The sequence below is a fragment of the Saccopteryx leptura genome, chromosome 1, assembly GCF_036850995.1.
Source record: "Saccopteryx leptura isolate mSacLep1 chromosome 1, mSacLep1_pri_phased_curated, whole genome shotgun sequence".
NCBI lineage: Eukaryota > Metazoa > Chordata > Mammalia > Chiroptera > Emballonuridae > Saccopteryx > Saccopteryx leptura.
Genome location: NC_089503.1, coordinates 280963434 through 280982023, shown reverse-complemented (window position 1 = coordinate 280982023; position 18590 = coordinate 280963434). Strand labels below are relative to the sequence as shown.

The window sequence follows — 18590 nt, the reverse complement described above, 5'->3', positions numbered from 1 at the left end:
CTGGAAATCAAGAACATTAAGTCACTTAAACCTTCTGGGCCATTTTTTTTTTTTTTTTTGTCATCTGTGATATGTGAGAGGATTCGATTAAGGTGTTTGAAGCTCTGGAAATGTGACTGCTTCGTGAAGAAGCAGAGCAGCAGTAGGGGCAGGTGCTCAGCCACGCTGCTGATGAGCACTACACACTGGAGGAAGAGAATGAACCCATAGCCCGCCCTCAGGAGTCTTCTTTTTAAAGGGTGGTTGTGAAGATATATGATCCATTAAGTGTACCAAATTTTATGATTAATTTTTAATATCATTTATTATTCTATGTAGGACATTATTTCTAAATCAAACCCAACATTTGTTTGATAATATCATTGGCTAGCTTATTAGGTAGAATAACTAATGGAAGGTTACTACATTTTCCCTGGCTCATTTCAAACAATAAATATACCTTATGATTTTAACAACCTCAGAAGTTGAGTGTGTCGGCGAAAGCAATGTTGTGTGAGATATGACCATTATTTTTAATTTTTAGGTTCCCACTTTCCTGTTGGAGTGGTTCCTCCAAGAACAAAATCACCGACACCTGAATCTTCGACGATAGCCTCATATGTAACCTTAAGGAAAACTAAGAAGGTGGTGGATTCAAAAACGGTATTTGGCTAGAAATTAATTTCTCAAAGGATTCTCATACCTGTGTATTGCTTTCTTATATATGCTTCCATTTTTAGTGTTTCATCAAATTTTTATAACCTCTAAGGAAAAATTAATTTTTTTTTTAGCTTTTTTTATTATTACTGATTTTTAGAGAGAGAAGAAAGAAGAGAGAAAGACAGGAACATTGATCTGTTTCTGTATGTGCCCTGACTGGGGATCAAACCAGCAACCTCTGTACTTCTGGACAACGCTCTAACCAACTGAGATATCTAGCCTGGGCACTCATCTTTTGTTTGAATTATGTACAGTGAATTATGACTCCCAGTCAAGGCACATAAGGAGCAACCAGTGAATGCATAAATAAGTAGAACAACAAATTGATGTTTCTCTCTATCCCTTCCTCTCTCAAAAATCAATAATAAATAAATAAAATATAAATAAAATTATATACAGGGAATTCGCACCTCGGAGGCTAGACCTGTTCAATACGTAATCTAGGTTTCCTTCGATAAGCTTTGATAAGGGGCTTAGTCCACAGTTTGTAGAACCCATTCTCACATAGCTGCTCTGTGTTACATCCCTTGGCACTTCTAAGAATTTCCTTGATGAGAGTAATAGACATGTCCTGTGGTCCCCCAAGTTAATGGGTTTCCAAGCTGTCCTGAGTTTTACAGGCCCTTTCAACCGGTAGATTTGAAGTTTGTAAATCCTCTGGTTACTCTGAGAAATGTGAATTGAGACAGGGAATAAATACCGTATTTTACACTTTCATCTGAGATTCATTTCATTCACACTTTAAGCCAGTCTGATCTTATTTTGGAGGAGATTCTCATGGTACTATCTCCCTTTCACTAAATAGTCTTAGAAATTTGAGCTGCAGGCCCTGGCCGGTTGGCTCAGCGGTAGAGTGTTGTCCTGGCATGTGGATGTCCCAGGTTCAATACCCAAGGCACACAGGAGAAGCAACCATTTGCTTCTCCACCCACCCTCCCCATCTCTATCTCTCTCTTCTCCTGCAGCCCTGGCTCAGTTAGAGCAAGTTTTCCCTGGGCACTGAGGATGGCTCCATGGCCTCGCCTCAGGCATAAAGTAGCTTGGTAGCTGAGCAGTGGAGCAGCAGTACTAGATGGGCAGAACATTGCCCTGGTAGAGGGCTTGACAGGTGGATCTTGGTTGGGGCACCTGCAAAAGGCTGTCTCTGCCTCCCCACTTTTCACTTAAGAAAAAAAAAAAGAAAAATTTGAGCTGCAAAAGAACTTTTACTTTTCATTTTTATAAAGTCTCTACTTGGTATGAGATCATTTTAAACTGTTAAGGAAAGACTAAAAGGTACTACAAATGAAAAGGTTTATGGTTATCCTTGAAAGATGTTAATGTACAACTACAAAGTATATGCCAAAAAGTCAGACAAAGCTATATACAGTATAAGAATGACTATTTTTAATTAATACTAAGTTACAAAGACCTATAAAAGTAATTCTTGTAAAATAAAAATAATGAATAGCTATGTATCAATATTAACATTGGTGATCATGGCTCTAGAATACTAGAATTAGGCATTTTTTGCAGATTCATGTTTTCTTTGGAAATTATAATGCTAAAGTAAACAAAAAGTACAAAAAATGCATATTGGGGCCTGACCTGTGGTGGCGCAGTTGATAAAGCATCGACCTGGAATTCTGAGGTTGCTGGTTCGAAACCCTGGGCTTGCCTGGTCAAGGCACATATGGGAGTTGCTTTCTGTTTCTCTTTCTCTCTCTCGCTCTTTCTTGCTCTCTCTTGCTCTTTTTCACTCTCCCTCTCCTCTCTAAAATGAATTAAAAGATTAAAAATGCATATTGGGATCAAGCCGGAAGATTATTAGTGGATTTGTATTATTCTTTAACTATCTTTTTATTACTCTCTTAAATTCTAGAAGAAAAGACTTCTACATAACGAAATACTGAGGGGGTATTGACACTATAGTTATGTAATGTTGGTACAAGGAAGACCTTTATAAGCAATACCAGAAGAAAATATTTGCAATAGAACAGACAAGGTCCATAATATATGAGGAATAAATATAAATCATTTATATTAAGGGTTTTTACGGAAAATATGAAACAGTAGTTCACAAATAAATGAAAACTGCCCAACCCAAATAATAATTATTTTAACTATTTACATTCTAATGTCTTATCTCATGACTAGCATCAGTTATGAATTTATACATTCCAGTAGGAGGAAAACAGGTATTTTGTCAGCAATGCTAAGCACACATTTTCAACACAATTTTCAGGTAGCCCGAGGAGGAGGTGGTGTCATGCTTCATTTTCTTCACCCATGTCTTCAGCAGCTGATTCTGATGACCCAATCCTGGCTGCTGAGGCGGAGGATTCACCTTGCTCTATTTTGTCCAAAAGCTCATCCTCATCAGATGACTCCTTGCATGTAGCCTGTCTGCTATGTTTCTCTTGCATATGGCGTTGCGTGGTCCATGTATATCTCCAAGCCTAAGTGGCCGCCTGCTCCAAACACCACCTCCTTCAGCTCCCTTCTCGCCCTCATTTTGCTGCCGACTTGTGACAGGTCACAAGAGACAGAAAAAGTGGACGTTGTTGCTGCCACAGAAATGGGTACTGCCACAGTGAGCTTGGTATAGGCATATGCTGGCAGTTCTTTTCTGAGCCCGCTGGACTCCTGCTCTTTCTCTTCATCCTGGGCATCTGTCCTCTCATTTTTCAATTGACCCGTATCCCACTCTACCTGGGAACCTTGACATCTTGCAGTTCATTGAGAAGCTTCATCAGGAGGCTCATAAATAAAGGCTGACAGTTTGTCACCACTTTTCTCTGAGGATGTCTTCCCCGGTTCAATAGCTCGGTGCTGGTGCTCTTTTTTCCAACTTGTAATGCTTTTATTAATGCTGCATTTCCTGTGCACAGTTCTGCATCAGAAGGGGTGTTTGCCACACACGCAGTTTCACAATGCAGTTAGTTGGACTGTCTTGCTGACAGCCTCACTATTACTTTTAAATTGGCAGAGGCAACAGGCCAAACGGCTAGATAAGATCTTTTTTTTTTTCAATTCAAGGGTCTCCATGAAGATGCTCTAACTGTTCTGATGCCTGTGTTGTTCCCATGTCAAAATATATTAATGCTGGCAATTTAAAAAGATACGGACCTTCAACAGTGGTTAGAAGATTGTGATTGAGAATTAAATATTTGAGGGATAGCAGTTGTTCAAATGAATTTTTTTAATTCAGTTATTTTATTTCCACTGAAAATTAGTTTCTCAATATGGTGGTATGACTTCCATATATTTTCATTCAAGAATACAATAGCGTTTCCTTGCAAATCTAAGGTGGTGAAGTTGGTATTGTCAGCGCTGGGCTCCAGCACAGGCACACTGTGGAACCCCTGCTTTGGGACGAGAGCCACACACGACAGTATCTCATTCTTACAGGTGCAGAGCTTACACGTGCTCGTGTGGCATTCTGTTCAGTCATAGGAGGAACTACCTCAGACGGTTCTGGTTGCAGAATTTTGGCAACTTTACGTCTCCAAGCAAGGTTGACTGCTGAGCCTGAGCAGGCTTTTGATGGGGAAGTGTCACCTCAGGGGGCTCTGGAGGCTGAGCTGGGCTCTCCTGCTTGGTTGCGAGTTTGACCACGTCAGTGGACTTTGGAGGGTTAGCTGGGATCTTCTGCTTCGTTGGTTGAATCTCCTTAAGGAGCTCTGGTGTTACCCAAACACCCAAATCCACGTCTTTATTATTTATCAATAAATGCTCAGCTTCAGCTGACCCTGTAAGTGAGACTGTCTCCTCGTGATGTACAAAGTCCGTCGGCCATTTTGGAGGCTGAGCAGGACCTTCTTGATTGACTGGAGAAGGTGCTGCACTGGCAAAGTGCACCTGAGGCTGGGCTGAGCTCTTCTCTGGAAGCGGATCTGAAGCCTCCTGGTAAAAGATGCTTCTCCCTCCTCAGGGACTTCTGATTGCTGAGCTGGGTCCTCCTGGGGGTCGGAGAAGGTTCCACTTCCTCAGGGGCCTCTGTCAGCGGAGCTGAGGCTTCCTGTTGGGAAGGAAATTCAACTTCTCTCGGAGTTGAGGGCTCTTCTGGGAGGTTTTGCTGATCCTGAGGCCAAGTTTCAGCTCTGCCCCAGGGAGATGGAGGTCAGCAGGCTCGTCCAGGGCTAGCTCTGGAAGCTGATGTGCCTGGACCAGAAGCCATGGGACCCAGAGGTGTATCCCAGACTTGATGTTCGGGGCACAGTGAGCAGTTCACACAATAGGAGCGTCACAAGTGACCCAGACAAGTAGGACACAGTACGTGACCTCAGTGAATGAGGTCACAATTGGCAACCATGTCACGCACACGTCCCTTAGCAACCAAGCATCCCCCTCCTCCAGTCCCAACCTTTATTTATACAACCTTTGTTAGTTTTGGGCTGAGAGTGACTGCAGAATAGCAAGCCTTTCTCCCAAAATCACCAGGAACCAAGAAGTCCTTTTCCCCTGCAGAGGGGACAGCTCACTCCCACTGGGGCTCCCCTGACCCCTCACAGTGAGGCTGGATTTGGCCTGCACACCTGGATGGCCCCGACTCCAGCCGCACAGGGCTGGGGAGGGGGGTATTAATGGAGGTGGAGGCTTGGGGAATGGTGCAGAGCTTTACAAGGAAGCCACAGGGCTTGCCATCCCAGGAAATCGGAAGTGCTGGTCGAGTTCTGGCAATCTGAACTCAAAGCTGAATTGTCAGTCATTCTTCCTCCCCGTGGCTGTACTGCTCTAGGTAGCTGACTGTGGAGGAACCAATCAGCATTGGTCTCTCTCCCCAATAATACTTTTTAAAATACTTACTGAGCTACCCCAATGAAACACTGTTTTCCAATTGTCATATTGAAGAAAAGATTTTAAAAAATGAGTAATATTAAGCACTTAAAAAAGAAGATAGATTTGTACAATAACTTGATAAAGTAAGTTACAGTGTGATAACAATTTTGTATAAATAAAAGGAAAGGGGCCCTGGCCGGTTGGCTCAGCGGTAGAGCGTCGGCCTGGCGTGCGGGGGACCTGGGTTCGATTCCCGGCCAGGGCACATAGGAGAAGCGCCCATTTGCTTCTCCACCCCACCCCCCTCCTTCCTCTCTGTCTCTCTCTTCCCCTCCCGCAGCCAAGGCCCCATTGGAGCAAAGATGGCCCGGGTGCTGGAGATGGCTCCTTGGCCTCTGCCCCAGGCACTAGAGTGGCTCTGGTCGCGGCAAAGCGATGCCCCGGAGGGGCAGAGCATCGCCCCCTGGTGGGCGTGCCGTGTGGATCCCGGTCAGGCGCATGCGGGAGTCTGTCTGTCTCTTCCCATTTCCAGCTTCAGAAAAATAAAAAATAATAAAAACAAATAAATAAATAAAAAATAAAAAGAAAGGAATGCTAAAGCCAATTTTACCTATCAGTATCTAGAACTTTTTATTTTATTTTTTTGCAAAAACAAATGTTTTGTAAAATAAATAAGAATCACCATTTCTACAGATTTATCTTTTTCATTTTTTCTTTTCCTTTTAGTTTCCACTTGAGCACTTTAAGATATTTATTCTGTACAGTAGAAGGTAGTTCTAGAGTTACAGCCCCTGTCGTGCAGATATCCTTCATATTGGAGTGGAGAGAAAATGATCTTAGTCATTAGCCTGATGCAGTACATAGTCCCGGGAGTATTTACCTCTGTCCTGGGTACCCTCAAAAATTCCAGCAGGCCTGACCTGTGGTGGCACAGTGGATAAAGCGTCAACCTGGAAACACTGAGGTTGCCAGTTCAAAACCCTGGCTTGCCTGGTCAAGGCACATATGGAAGTTGATGCTTCCTGCTCCTCCCCTTTCTCTCTCTCTCTCTCTCTTTCTCTCTCTCTCCCCCCCTAAAATGAATAAATAAATAAATAAAAATTAAAAAAAATACACTGTTGCTACTATAGCTCTTCCCACTGCTGTTTCAATTCTGCTACTTTATGTTGCCATTAAAAAAAAAAACAAAAAAAACCTCCAGCAGCTCCTCCAGTGTCTTCATCCATTTCCGCCAATTCAGACCAGAGGATGCAAAGAAACCTATGAATTCCATAGCTTCTAGAATATGTTTAATCTTCATAAGTTCTATTATATAAAATAAGCTAAAATTTACTTATGACTAATTAAGTGTTTGTTTTTTATCTTATACCAATATCATTTTACATATTTGTAGGAAAGTGAAAAGTAAGAATTGGTTGTTTGTTTAATGGGGCTATTTTTAAACCTTCAGTAAACCATAAAAATGAGCCATATCTATATGTTTTCAAATATAACTGTCTGATTTACAGGAAATCGGTATTTTCATTGTTTCATTATTGATCATAGACTAAGGATGTTTTCTCAATTAGTCTTTTACAATAAATACGTGACTTAAAAACATTACATTTTCATTAAAATAAATTGCTGATACTTAAAAACTGTGTTCCCTGTTTTCTCCTAGTTTGAGTTTTAAACAATCTAATTCAGGACCATGGGGTAGAATCAATCCAGAGCAGCTGTACCCTTTTGTATTGAAAAATGATGGAATACTCTCATTAGTTTTTCTTCTCTTTCTCCTCCTATTCTACCTCTCCTCTTTCTCTTTCTTTCCATCATAGATCATGCATCACCAATTACCAGTTAAGGATAAAATAATTTGCCTTTCTGGTGTTATATCTAAATGACAAAACCTCCACTTTTGATTTTGAAGACAAAAGAAATGCATTTTAGGATCTGTCTGATCTTGACATACTTTTCAGGTGGCTCTGTATTTATGTGTTCATGTTTATTTTCAATTTAAAGGAAAGACCAAGAAGTGCAGTGGAACAGCTCTGTTTGGCTGAAAGTACTCGACCTAGGATGACTGTGGAAGAACAGATGGAAAGAATAAGGAGACATCAGCAAGCATGCTTACGGGAAAAGAAAAAAGCATTAAATGTTATTGGTGCTTTAGACCAGTCACCCTTACAGAGTCTTTCCAATTTAAAGGATAATCCATTCAGGGTTACCCAGGTATATCAGTTGCTTTTAATCATTCTTGTGTGAAAACCTAATATCACTTGAATCTTAGAGTTATAGTTAAATGTTTTATGGGGGTTTCAAAACTGTCTGCAATGTGGATAGTTATATTATTTAACTTTTATAATAATAAGCTCAGTATAATGGAAATTGCCCTGTGTTCCAAAAACCAGAGCTAAATTACTTGTTAGATGCCCTTGCACCAGTTGTGGACTTAATCTCCTCTACTGTAAGTCAGGTCATGATTCAGCCTGCCCTCTCTACTTCACACAGGCACTAAGAAGATAAAAATGAAGTTCTTTCAGCAAATGTAAAATGCCGTGCAGGTTACCAAGATCCCAAATCCCCACCCAATGTATGTTACTCTGTGTCCTAATTTAACATGACCTAAATTGTAACAAGAGTGAGCTTCTAAATAAAAGTTCTACTAATCACATTTCAACTTCTGCTCTGTAATGTAAACTGGCACCATTCTGTCCCTTATTATCTGTTTGTTACCTGGATCCGTAAATACAGAGCCGACTAGCAAACCTGTCCAGTCGCTCAGTCTGGTCTTTCCCTATCAGTAGACCTGGACCGTCTGAAAGGGCTTCCCTGGCCTTGTAGAAGCACCCTTTTCATCTAACCAAGAGCAAGCGTTGCTAATGGGAATTCAGCTGATTAACAGTCAAGTAACTGCATTCTGCAGATCACACACTGAATGATTTTCAAACTAAAAAGATAGACATTAAAAAGTATGTGGAAACCTGCCTGACCAGGCGGCGGTGCAGTGCATAGAGTGTCGGACTGGGATGCAGAGGACCCAGGTTTGAGACCCCGAGGTTGCCAGCTTGAGCGTGGGCTCATCTGGTTTGAGCAAAAGCCCACCAGCTTGAACCCAAGGTCACTCGCTCCAGCAAGGGGTTACAAGTACCATATGTGTACTTGGGCCTTCAGTACGTGGTCAAGGCACATATGAGAAAGCAATCAATGAACAATTAAGGTGTTGCAACGCGCAGTGAAAAACTAATGATTGATGCTTCTCATCTCTCTCCGTTCCTGTCTGTCTGTCCCTGTCTATCCCTCTCTCTGACTCACTCTCTGTCTCTGTAAAAAATTTTAAAAAATTAAAAAAAAGTATGTGGAAACCTGACCTGTGGTGGCGCAGTGGATAAAGTGTTGACCTGGAACACTGAGGTCGCCAGTTCAAAACCCTGGGCTTGCCTGGTCAATGCACATATGGGAGTTGATGCTTCCTGCTCCTCCCCCCTTCTCTTTCTCTCTCTCTCTCTCTCTCTTCTCTCTAAAATAAATAAAATCTTTTTTAAAAGGTATGTGGAATACTGCTATGTGTTAATATGACATATTAAAATATACATGATTATATAAATAATGTATATAAGTAGAGGGTAGGCAAAAGTAGGTTTACAGTTGTAAGTACACAAAGTTTATTCTTATATTATTTTCCATATAAACAACTGTAAATTTTCTTTTGCCCTATCCTATATATTGATGCATATTAAATATATCTATTTCCTCTTGTGAGTGAAAACCCAGCTTTTTTCCAAAATTAATAGGCACTCTCTGAGCAGCTATATAGTATGAATCTAAGAATGCTATCTATGTTTTGCACAGACTCGAAGGAAGGATGATAACATGAAGGAACTGGACACTGTCATTAGAGAAAATGATGGAAACTCAAACCATGAAGTTCCTGCTGCAGAAATTGTTCAACTAAAAGAAGCTGAACCTCAAAATACGGATTTCAGCAAAGAGGTAGAGAGATTATTTTAGAACAGATATTCCAAAAGGGTAGATTAGATCAAGTGGTAATAAGGTTGAGAGTAATGTTTCATTCTGTTACTGAAGCCAAAAAACTAAATGAAATGATTTTTTTGTGTGTGTGTATTTTTCCGAAGTTAGAAGCGGGAGGCAGTCAGACAGACTCGCACATGTGCCCAACCGGGATCCACCCGGCATGCCCACCAGGGGGCGATGCTCTGCCCATCTGGGGCGTTGCTCTGCCGCAATCAGAGCCATTCTAGCGCCTGAGGCAGAGGCCAGGGAGCCATCCTCAGCGCCCGGGCCAACTTTGCTCCAATGGAACTTTGGCTGTGGGAGGGGAAGAGACAGAGAGGAAGGAGAGGGGGAGGGGTGGAAAAGCAGATTGGCACTTCTCCTGTGTGCCCCGACCAAGAATCGAACCTGGGACTTTCACACACCAGGCTGACACTACCACTGAGACAACTGGGCAGGGCTGAAATGATGATTCTTGTATAATTTGATTAATTGAAAACTTAAAACATGATCAGTCAAGGCTGCACCAAATTACTGCTAACCCAATTAAAGTTGGACTCTTAAACCCATAAACAACTAATAGCAATGTGCTTTGTCCATTTGGGCAAATAACTTTTTTTTTTCCTTGTTTTTTTTTTTTTTTTTTTTTCATTTCTGAAGCTGGAAACGGGGAGAGACAGTCAGACAGACTCCCACATGCGCCCGACCGGGATCCACCCGGCACGCCCACCAGGGGCGATGCTCTGCCCACCAGGGGGCAATGCTCTGCCCATCCTGGGCGTCGCCATATTGCGACCAGAGCCACTCTAGCACCTGAGGCAGAGGCCAAGGAGCCATCCCCAGCGCCCGGGCCATCTTTGCTCCAATGGAGCCTTGGCTGCGGGAGGGGAAGAGAGAGACAGAGAGGAAAGCGCGGCGGAGGGGTGGAGAAGCAAATGGGCGCTTCTCCTGTGTGCCCTGGCCGGGAATCGAACCCGGGTCCTCCGCACGCTAGGCCGACGCTCTACCGCTGAGCCAACCGGCCAGGGCGCAAATAACTTTTTATCCTAGTAGTAAAGAATGTTAAGGGAACATTTGAAATCTTGCTCCCTGGCATATCAGTTTGGTGCAAGTAAACTCTTACTATAAGTATTTCCCCCAAAATGTCAATATTTTTAAGATACTTACATCTAAATTTATGTTTCAATAAATATTTGACAGGGTATAATTTCTTTTAATAAACTTTTATTTAGGAATTATTTTAGATTTACTAATAAATATTAAGTATGGTATGAATGCTTTGAAAAAGAAATTCTTTCTTCTTCTTCTGTAGTTTAAAAAAACTGAAAATGTTTTTTACGAAAAACTTTTCACACCTGAGCCAAATGGAGTAAATGCTGAGGAAGTGATGGATAAAGAAAGAAACAAAGAAAAAATGCCTGAGGATATTTCATACAGGTAATGCTTAGGAGAAACAAACAGAAATCACTCACAGATTTGTGTAACTGCTTTAGAAATGGAGTTTCGGAGTCAGAAAGGCTTGGATTCCAGCCCTAGCAAGCTCCGTGCCTTCTTAAGATGCAGGTTCCTCACTTGTAAAAATGGGGATAACAATAGCTATCTATCTCACAAGTATGTGGTTAAGGGTTAAAAAAAGAAAATACATGTATAGCACTTAATATTGTGCTTAGCACCTAGGAAGTAATCGATAAATACCTTTTTTGTAGTGCCAAAGGCACATAAGTCATAGCAAAGTAAGCATCTCACCATTGCCTACAGAATGACAGACATTGATCAAAAGAAGTCTAAGTTTTCTGATAAGTGTTCCAAAAATTACAGTGATTTGCTGTTAATTTTTGAGCTGTATTTGTTAACTAGCATTCTAAAGTACATATGCTCAATCTCATCCTCCATTTTAAAAATTACCAGTGCTGGAATAGAGAACTGCTATGATTTAATGTTATTTTGCAATGCCTTTACCTTCAGTGAATAACAGGATTGAAGCTGAAAACTACTTGGCAGTAGCTAATAAAAATATCTCTGCTGAATTTTTGTTAATAATACATCCAGTATATTTATATTGTGTATGTGTGTGTGTGTGTGTGTGTGAGAGAGAGAGAGAGAGAGAGAGAGAAAGAGAGAGAAAGAGAGAGAAAGAGAGAGAGAGACACAACAGTGTGCGGTAGCAGAGGGAAAGGAAGGAGATGGAGGTAGTGGAAGCAAAGGGGATAAAGGGGAACCAGAAGAGACTGGCTTCGGGTGATGGGCTCACAATGCCATGTGCAGATGATGTTTTATTAAGTTGCACACTTGAAACTTGTATGGTTTTGTTAACCAGGGTCACTCCAAATAAACTCAATTTTTAAAAAAATCTGTGAGTTCATAATAATCTTGCAACGACAAGAAATAATTTGTTGGCCACATTGGGTGATACTAAGGAATCGACTATGCTAAGACTCACTGTCTTGATAACCCTAAAGAAATAATGGATTTGAACAATAGTCCTTACTTAAATGAAAATCTGTAACGGGATTTTATAATGAATGAATCAAGCTGATAACCCCGAACTCACTGATCATTTTTAACATTATGAAAAGAGTCAACACATTCCCTTCCCCCAAAACTTAAGTCTGATCAAACCTCAAAATCATACCAGTTTTCTGAAAAATGCAATTATCAACATCCAGAATGTGATGAACTGTAAGCACAGATAAACCAGGTTCGTTCACAGATAAGGGGCAAAGACCAAGGGGGCCTGTGGGGTAGGGTCTTTGAGAGTAGAGTAGAGATTTAGAGACTTGTCAGGCAATTACACTGTATGGACCTTGTTTGGATCCTGATTCATACATAACTAAAATGATATTATGAGGCAAGCAGGTATATTTGAGCACTAATTAGATATTTGGTTTAATATTAAGATATAAATATATACTGAAGTATTTATAGATTGAACAGTATGTCTAGAATCTGCTTTAAAAATTATTTGGGAGTTTAGATTAATCAAGATTGGCAAAATGTAGACGATTCTTGAAACTCAGTGTACAGGTTTCATATTATTCTTTCTAATTTTTTTATGTTTGCAATTCCCATAAGAAAAAGGGAGAAAAAGAAGAGATTACTTGCTAGCAGATGTTAGCAGTTGTTAAATATAGGTGGTGGTATCTTTTCTATATGTTAAAAATTTTAATAACATTGGAAGAAAAATCAATGGCATTCTATAATAAATTTTAAAATATCTATTTTCATTAGCTTGCAAGATGAGACACAGATCACAAATCATAAATCAGAAGGCCACCATGAAGAAGATACAAAGGACAATATTCATGAGCAGGAAGAGAGTGTCATTTCTAATGAACTAGCTCCTGAGGCTTCCAAAGAAAACCAAACAGTGGCAGGTAGATACTCCACATTTCACCCTCTTTTCAATGGTGCTTCCTCTGAACCTCTGGATTTGTATTCCACGGGAAGGTTTCAGCAGAGAGCCACTTAAGAACCCTGACTACAGAGTGGTCAACCTTGGCCTTCCACAGCACCTGCAGGGGGTGCGGCTATGTCCGCCTAGAGGCTCTCCTGGCTTGGGATCAGGTACACTCGGTTTCAGTTTTGCTTTTAGTCTTAACACGTCCAATAAATTATTTCTAATAAGAAGGTTCTTAAAAAAAAAAAAAAGAAAGAAAGTTCTTCAGTACTTGGAAGATTTACCTGTTTCCCTGAGACTGGGTTTTCAGTGTTCACAGACCTACTTTTAGGAACTGGAAGACTGAGTATTTAAGCTGGTGGAATGGATTCATTTACTTTCGCCCCTACCATGTAATGCAGGCATCCCCAAACTACGGCCCACAGGCCGCACTGCGGCCCCCTGAGGCCATTTATCCAGCCCCCACTGCACTTCTGGAAGGGGCACCTCTTTCATTGGTGGTCAGTGAGAGGACCACTGTATTTGGCAGCCCTCCAGTGGTCTGAGGGACAGTGAACTGGCCCCCTGTGTAATAATCTACATCTGGGACTTTCTTTGATCATAGAAAATTGTGAACCATCACATTTAAAAATTAATCATTTCTGTGCTATTCTTTCACATTTTTTGGATTCTTCATGTACCTTTTTTTTCCTTTTTTTCTTTCTTTAGGATTTTTGGTGAGGGGTAGGGGTAGGGGATCATATTACTAATGCATATTATCATCTCTAAAAACCATTCCTAGTAGTTGTTCCTTCCTCCCTCCCTCCCTCCGTCATGTTGCAGAAAGGTAAGTACGATGAAATTCAGTCATTCAGGATCATTGTTAGGCAGAGCATTTTTTTGTATCTTATACACCCAAAAACAAATTTATGCTGCCTTTATAACCAATGTTAACCTCTGTCTTTTCTGTCACTGTCACTTGGCAAGGTGGTATACACAGGAATTCTCACTTTCTTTTCATTATCACTGACACTTATTTGTTTTGGCAGGTTGGGTCAGTGAGTGGTATGTGGGTGTATTAAAACCACAACATTTAAAAAAAAAAAACCACAACATTTAAACTGTAGCATTTAGCTGTAGGAACTTTCTAGGTTTTGGGGTTTTTTTAATGATTCTCTGATAGATACCTGAAAATTGACCTCAGAGACCGTAAACAAAGGATTTTTTAAAATATTTTTCTAGTTTTAGTGATATGCAATTGACACATAATACTATATAAGTTTAAGATATACAAGGAAGAAGAATGTTTAAACAGTCTCCAAGAGACACTTTACATTGAATATCCGTTTCCAGATTAGAAAGTAACAACCTAACCACAACTATTAATTCCTTCTCAACACATGTTCTTACTGTGTGGGATCACAGCATCGATTTCCTCCCCCATAATCTCTTCAAGATTTTTATCTTTTCTGCTTTCTTGGTGTGTTGTAGTGAAAAGTCTGCCCTCGTCTCCGGAGTCCTCGGCATCACCGGTCCCGTCCGCCCAGCCGCAGCTCACGGAAGGCTCGCATTTCATGTGCGTGTAGTCTCAGAAAAAGTACGTGGTTTCCCTTCGTGCTTCCCCCTTCGAGTCTCTGACTCGCATTTTATTCATGTGTTGGTTTAGTGGATAAACACTGAGATTACTTCTGGACTGTGCTTAGGGAATATTGGCAGAACAAGTATTTGAACCATGGGCAGGAACTCACATTTCCAACATCAGCCCTTCCAGGGATTGGCTATGGTTTCTCTGTCTCCTATTTCATCTGTAAAAACAGCAAAACCTGGAGCGTACATTTTGTGCCAAAACAAGCCTCACAGTGTTTTGCAGCTGTGTTCCCATTTAATGTTCCTTTACATAGTTAGAGCTGAGAACTCTGTTTAAGTCATTACATGTTGATTGAGTAATGTTTTTTAAGTTAGTGTGACATATCTACTGCATTGGGAGTTTGTCAGTTATTTTAAAGGACAAAGAAATGTTTATGGTGTAACCAAATAAATGGATTTCAGAAATTATTCCTAAATAATATTGTGCATTTGACAGGAAGTATTGAAGTTAGTCAAAAAGCCATGGGTGAACGAAGGGAGAAAGGAGAAAGTCTTTCTTTGAGTTCCTTAGACTACAGTTTCAGAACTGAGAATAATTGCCTAACGTATTACTTTTAAACTTTAAACTGTTGCTGAGTGCTACCTGCACTTCTGTACATATAGATACACACTGTTTTTAACTTTTCAGAAGGCTGTGAGATATGGAGTGAACATTTTATGCCTTTTTCTGCTTTTTTTCTCAAAGTATCTACCTGATGTAGTAATGTTTTGTGCTTTAAGGTGAGCACCAATTTCTTTTACACGATTATAAGTAGCAAAAACATCTACAAACATAAGCATTGTTACTAACACAGATTGTTAGATTTTTAGATTCTCAAAGTAAATGAGTACAAATACTAACTTGACTACATATATTCAGTAGTGCTTATTTTCTTTCCTTTTTTTATTTATTGATTTTGGAGGGTGCAATGGTGGGGGGGAGAGTAGTGCTTATTTTTCAGAATCCATTTCCATTCATGTCTTTTAGTAGCAGCTGTAATCTGTGCCCTTCTTTTCAGGCAGAAGGATTTAACTGTCTTGTCTTATTTGTACATTTTATTTGTGATTATGGGAACCTAGGAGAGCCCTTTGTTTGCTGGCCGTTGGTATCTATGCAGGATTGACATCCTTTCTGGAGTATAAACAACCTACGTGTTTGTTACAGTCTTACCTATGTCTTGCATCTGTCGCTCATGTATTTAAACTTTAAGTTAATATGTTCAGTTCCCTTGGTGACAGAATAACATCAGTCATGGGAATAATAAACATGCTCATTTGATTCCTCCCGATCAATAGCTTCTGCCTGTGTTGGTGGAGAAATGTGCATTAAAAATCATTGTCCTTCTCTTTTGGTTCAATAAACAGGTTAAAACTCATTGTACACAGGCCATTCTGATAATAAAGAATGTTCACAGTTAATTTCTCTAGTACATTTCCAGGTTCCTTAAATTGTTATTATTGGATTTTGTTTTGTTTTTACTTTTATTTCAAGAGCCACTAGCATTCCATAGTAGAGTGAGGTACAGTTCCTTCCAGATATTTTCCAGTCTCGTGGCATGCAGCCAACACAAACAGCTAGTGCCACTCAAACGTGCACTATTTTATATTTTCATATTGTGCATATGACATCCTTCTGAACTAGTAGTTTTGGCAGCACTTAGGAAGTTTTACAAATGACACTGCAGTGTAGGCAGCTCAGTATATTATTACATACTTAGTGAAATTATGCAGATCTTTTCTCGTTTTGTTGATCTTTTGGACTTAGCCAGAAATTTGGGTACATTTTTATTCTATTTAATTGCATTGTGTTTCTTTGCTTTTTGAATTAAGCTGATGGAAGTGAAGAGAAAATGTCCTTTAATTGTATTATGTTTTAGGACATTCACGGTCATGCTTGTCAGCTCTATTGTTACAGAATGTTGCTCTCAGTTACTTTAGGAAGTGGTCATTCATGAACTCGGAGGTGTCAGAGTAAGTTTCCCTCTCTTTATTTTTCAGCTATACTGACTTCTGTTGAAACCATTCACACCTAAGGACATGGACCTTTGGCAATGTGAGAAGATATTGTACAGTATATTTTAAATCTATGAAATTCATAGTTCTGATGCTTTTGGCCACAGAGCATCATTTTATCACTTCTGGAAAATGTTTATTCCGAAACAGCTTTAATAGCCCATATGTACACTCCGTAATCTCAAGGTTATTCTTCTGACACCAGCTTGCTGCTATGATTTCAGAGCACATCATTCAAGGTGCTTTTTACTGTGCGGTCTCCAGCCCAAGCTCACCCAGTTGCTGATTCTCAGATTTTGATGTTTCTAAAGTCGAGGTGTAATTATACTGCTTCTTTTCAGTACATCATTTTAGTTATTTCCAATAAAACTAGTTTTCTCTCTTTTTTTTCCATTCCATTTTGGCTACTGCAATGCTTTGTTTCACAGTTGATTTGTAAAAATTTCATATATATATATATTTAAAATGTGCCATTTTATTATTGCCAAGTGAAGTATGTCCCGTTTTCTGCTATAATTCTTTCTCAGTCAGATTGCAATGTCAGCAGTTACTGCCACACTTTTGTCAGCTTAAACACAAATGTTATCGCTTACTGTTTCTTAAAAAACAATTTAAAATGTGGGTATTTTGAAGTACTGGGCTTATACTTTGTTGGAATAGATGTGTACAGCAATAAGCAGGTTTTGAAATCCAGTACTTAGTTTGTGTACAAATGTAATTATGTTCATTGTGTATATATTATACAATGAGCACATGTATGTAAGTATTAAAGGCTACTTACTATTGTTTAAATGCAAATGTTCATATTTCATTTCTTTTTTTATCATGTTAAATAAATGTTGATGTTCTTAAATCACTTGTGTTAGAATTTTTGCTCTTTTCATCTAAAATGGAGTGTCTGAGGCCCAAGAGACTGTAAAAGAAGAGGGTTTAAAAAAAATAGTAAGTTAATCTAATTATTGTAGAGACCATCGTGAAAGGATCTTTGATGTTATTTAGTCCAACCCTCCCATGTCAAGTTGAGGAACTTGAGGCCCAGAGAGATAAATTGATTTGGCCACAATCACATTTCATTTAATGACAGAATGTGGACCAGAATAGTTTTTCTGACTTCTCCTCTAAGGCCATCAGCTCAACACCACTGGGCAAATTTAGTTTTGTGAAGTCTTATATACCTATATCTCTGTGTTTCCACATCGTAGAAACTAGGTTCAAGCTTCTATAGTCTCACTCTGCTTAGTGGTTTGGACTTGGAGGGGGTTGGGAGAGTGGGGGGTTATTTCTCTGACAAGAGTAACTAGAAACTGTTTCATCACAAGCAGGACCCTGGGAGATCATTTTCTCTTACAATTCATTCTTTGTAGATGTTCACGCTCTTCAGAATCAATTACATTTTTCTCCATCTATAACCTTTTGTTCATGCTACATATTGTTCCAAGAATACAAGGAAATTTGATGCTTTTGTATTTCTATGTAAAATGACTGAAACTAAATTGGTAGTGGTCAGTCTTTTTTTTTCCATGCTATATTAAAGAGGATTTAGATTTAATTCAAAATGCAGATGTATAAAAATTCATCTGCTCCCTACAGAAACACTCAAAAATAAATGCAAATAGATGCAAGTCTATATTGTAGGAAGTGAATGAGAAGAGAGCTTAAATGGGAGGGTAGTGTTTAGCTCTCTCTAGCCATATAAACATGTTTACACAAATTACCTTTATCTAGAGATGACACAGAAAGCTCTTTTCAAAGGAATTAGTCAACAGATTATTCTTTCCCTTTAGTTATGATATGGCCATTGTTACAGCTCTTTTGTCAGAGTGTTGGGGAGATTTGCTGTTCTTTGGGTTTTGTTTGGAGTTTTTGGTAGGGCTTTTGTCTTTATGTGATTTTGTGTGTGTGTGTGTGTGTTTGGCTTTGGTTTTATTAAGCACAACTTGTTTTAACTACTTCAGGAAGGAAACCTGTCCATACTGGGATACCTGGAAGCCTAGGGAGTCTGGAGAGAGCAGTATAAAGGAGTTGTAATGCTTGTCAACATTTTAGAAAACCAGATGCTAATCATATACTGTAGCAAGCATCTACATGGTGCCAGGCACTGCCCTAAACACTTAACATGTTA

At 39.7% G+C, this 18590-nt stretch overlaps 1 protein-coding gene across 15 annotated transcripts in view; it reads left to right on the top strand.

The window, feature by feature from the left end:
* Positions 1 to 17322, top strand: part of PLEKHA5 (pleckstrin homology domain containing A5) — a 277256-nt gene extending 259934 nt beyond the window's left edge. For all 15 annotated transcript variants that reach the window (XM_066354959.1, XM_066354940.1, XM_066354968.1 and 12 more), the window contains 7 exons: positions 524 to 642; positions 7462 to 7671; positions 9292 to 9432; positions 10766 to 10890; positions 12682 to 12827; positions 14321 to 14426; positions 16454 to 17322. In XM_066354959.1, the coding sequence (XP_066211056.1) occupies positions 524 to 642; positions 7462 to 7671; positions 9292 to 9432; positions 10766 to 10890; positions 12682 to 12827; positions 14321 to 14415 (836 nt within the window). In that variant the 3' untranslated portion in view covers positions 14416 to 14426; positions 16454 to 17322. The remainder of the gene's footprint in view (positions 1 to 523; positions 643 to 7461; positions 7672 to 9291; positions 9433 to 10765; positions 10891 to 12681; positions 12828 to 14320; positions 14427 to 16453) is intronic.
* The last annotated feature ends 1268 nt before the right edge of the window (positions 17323 to 18590 follow it).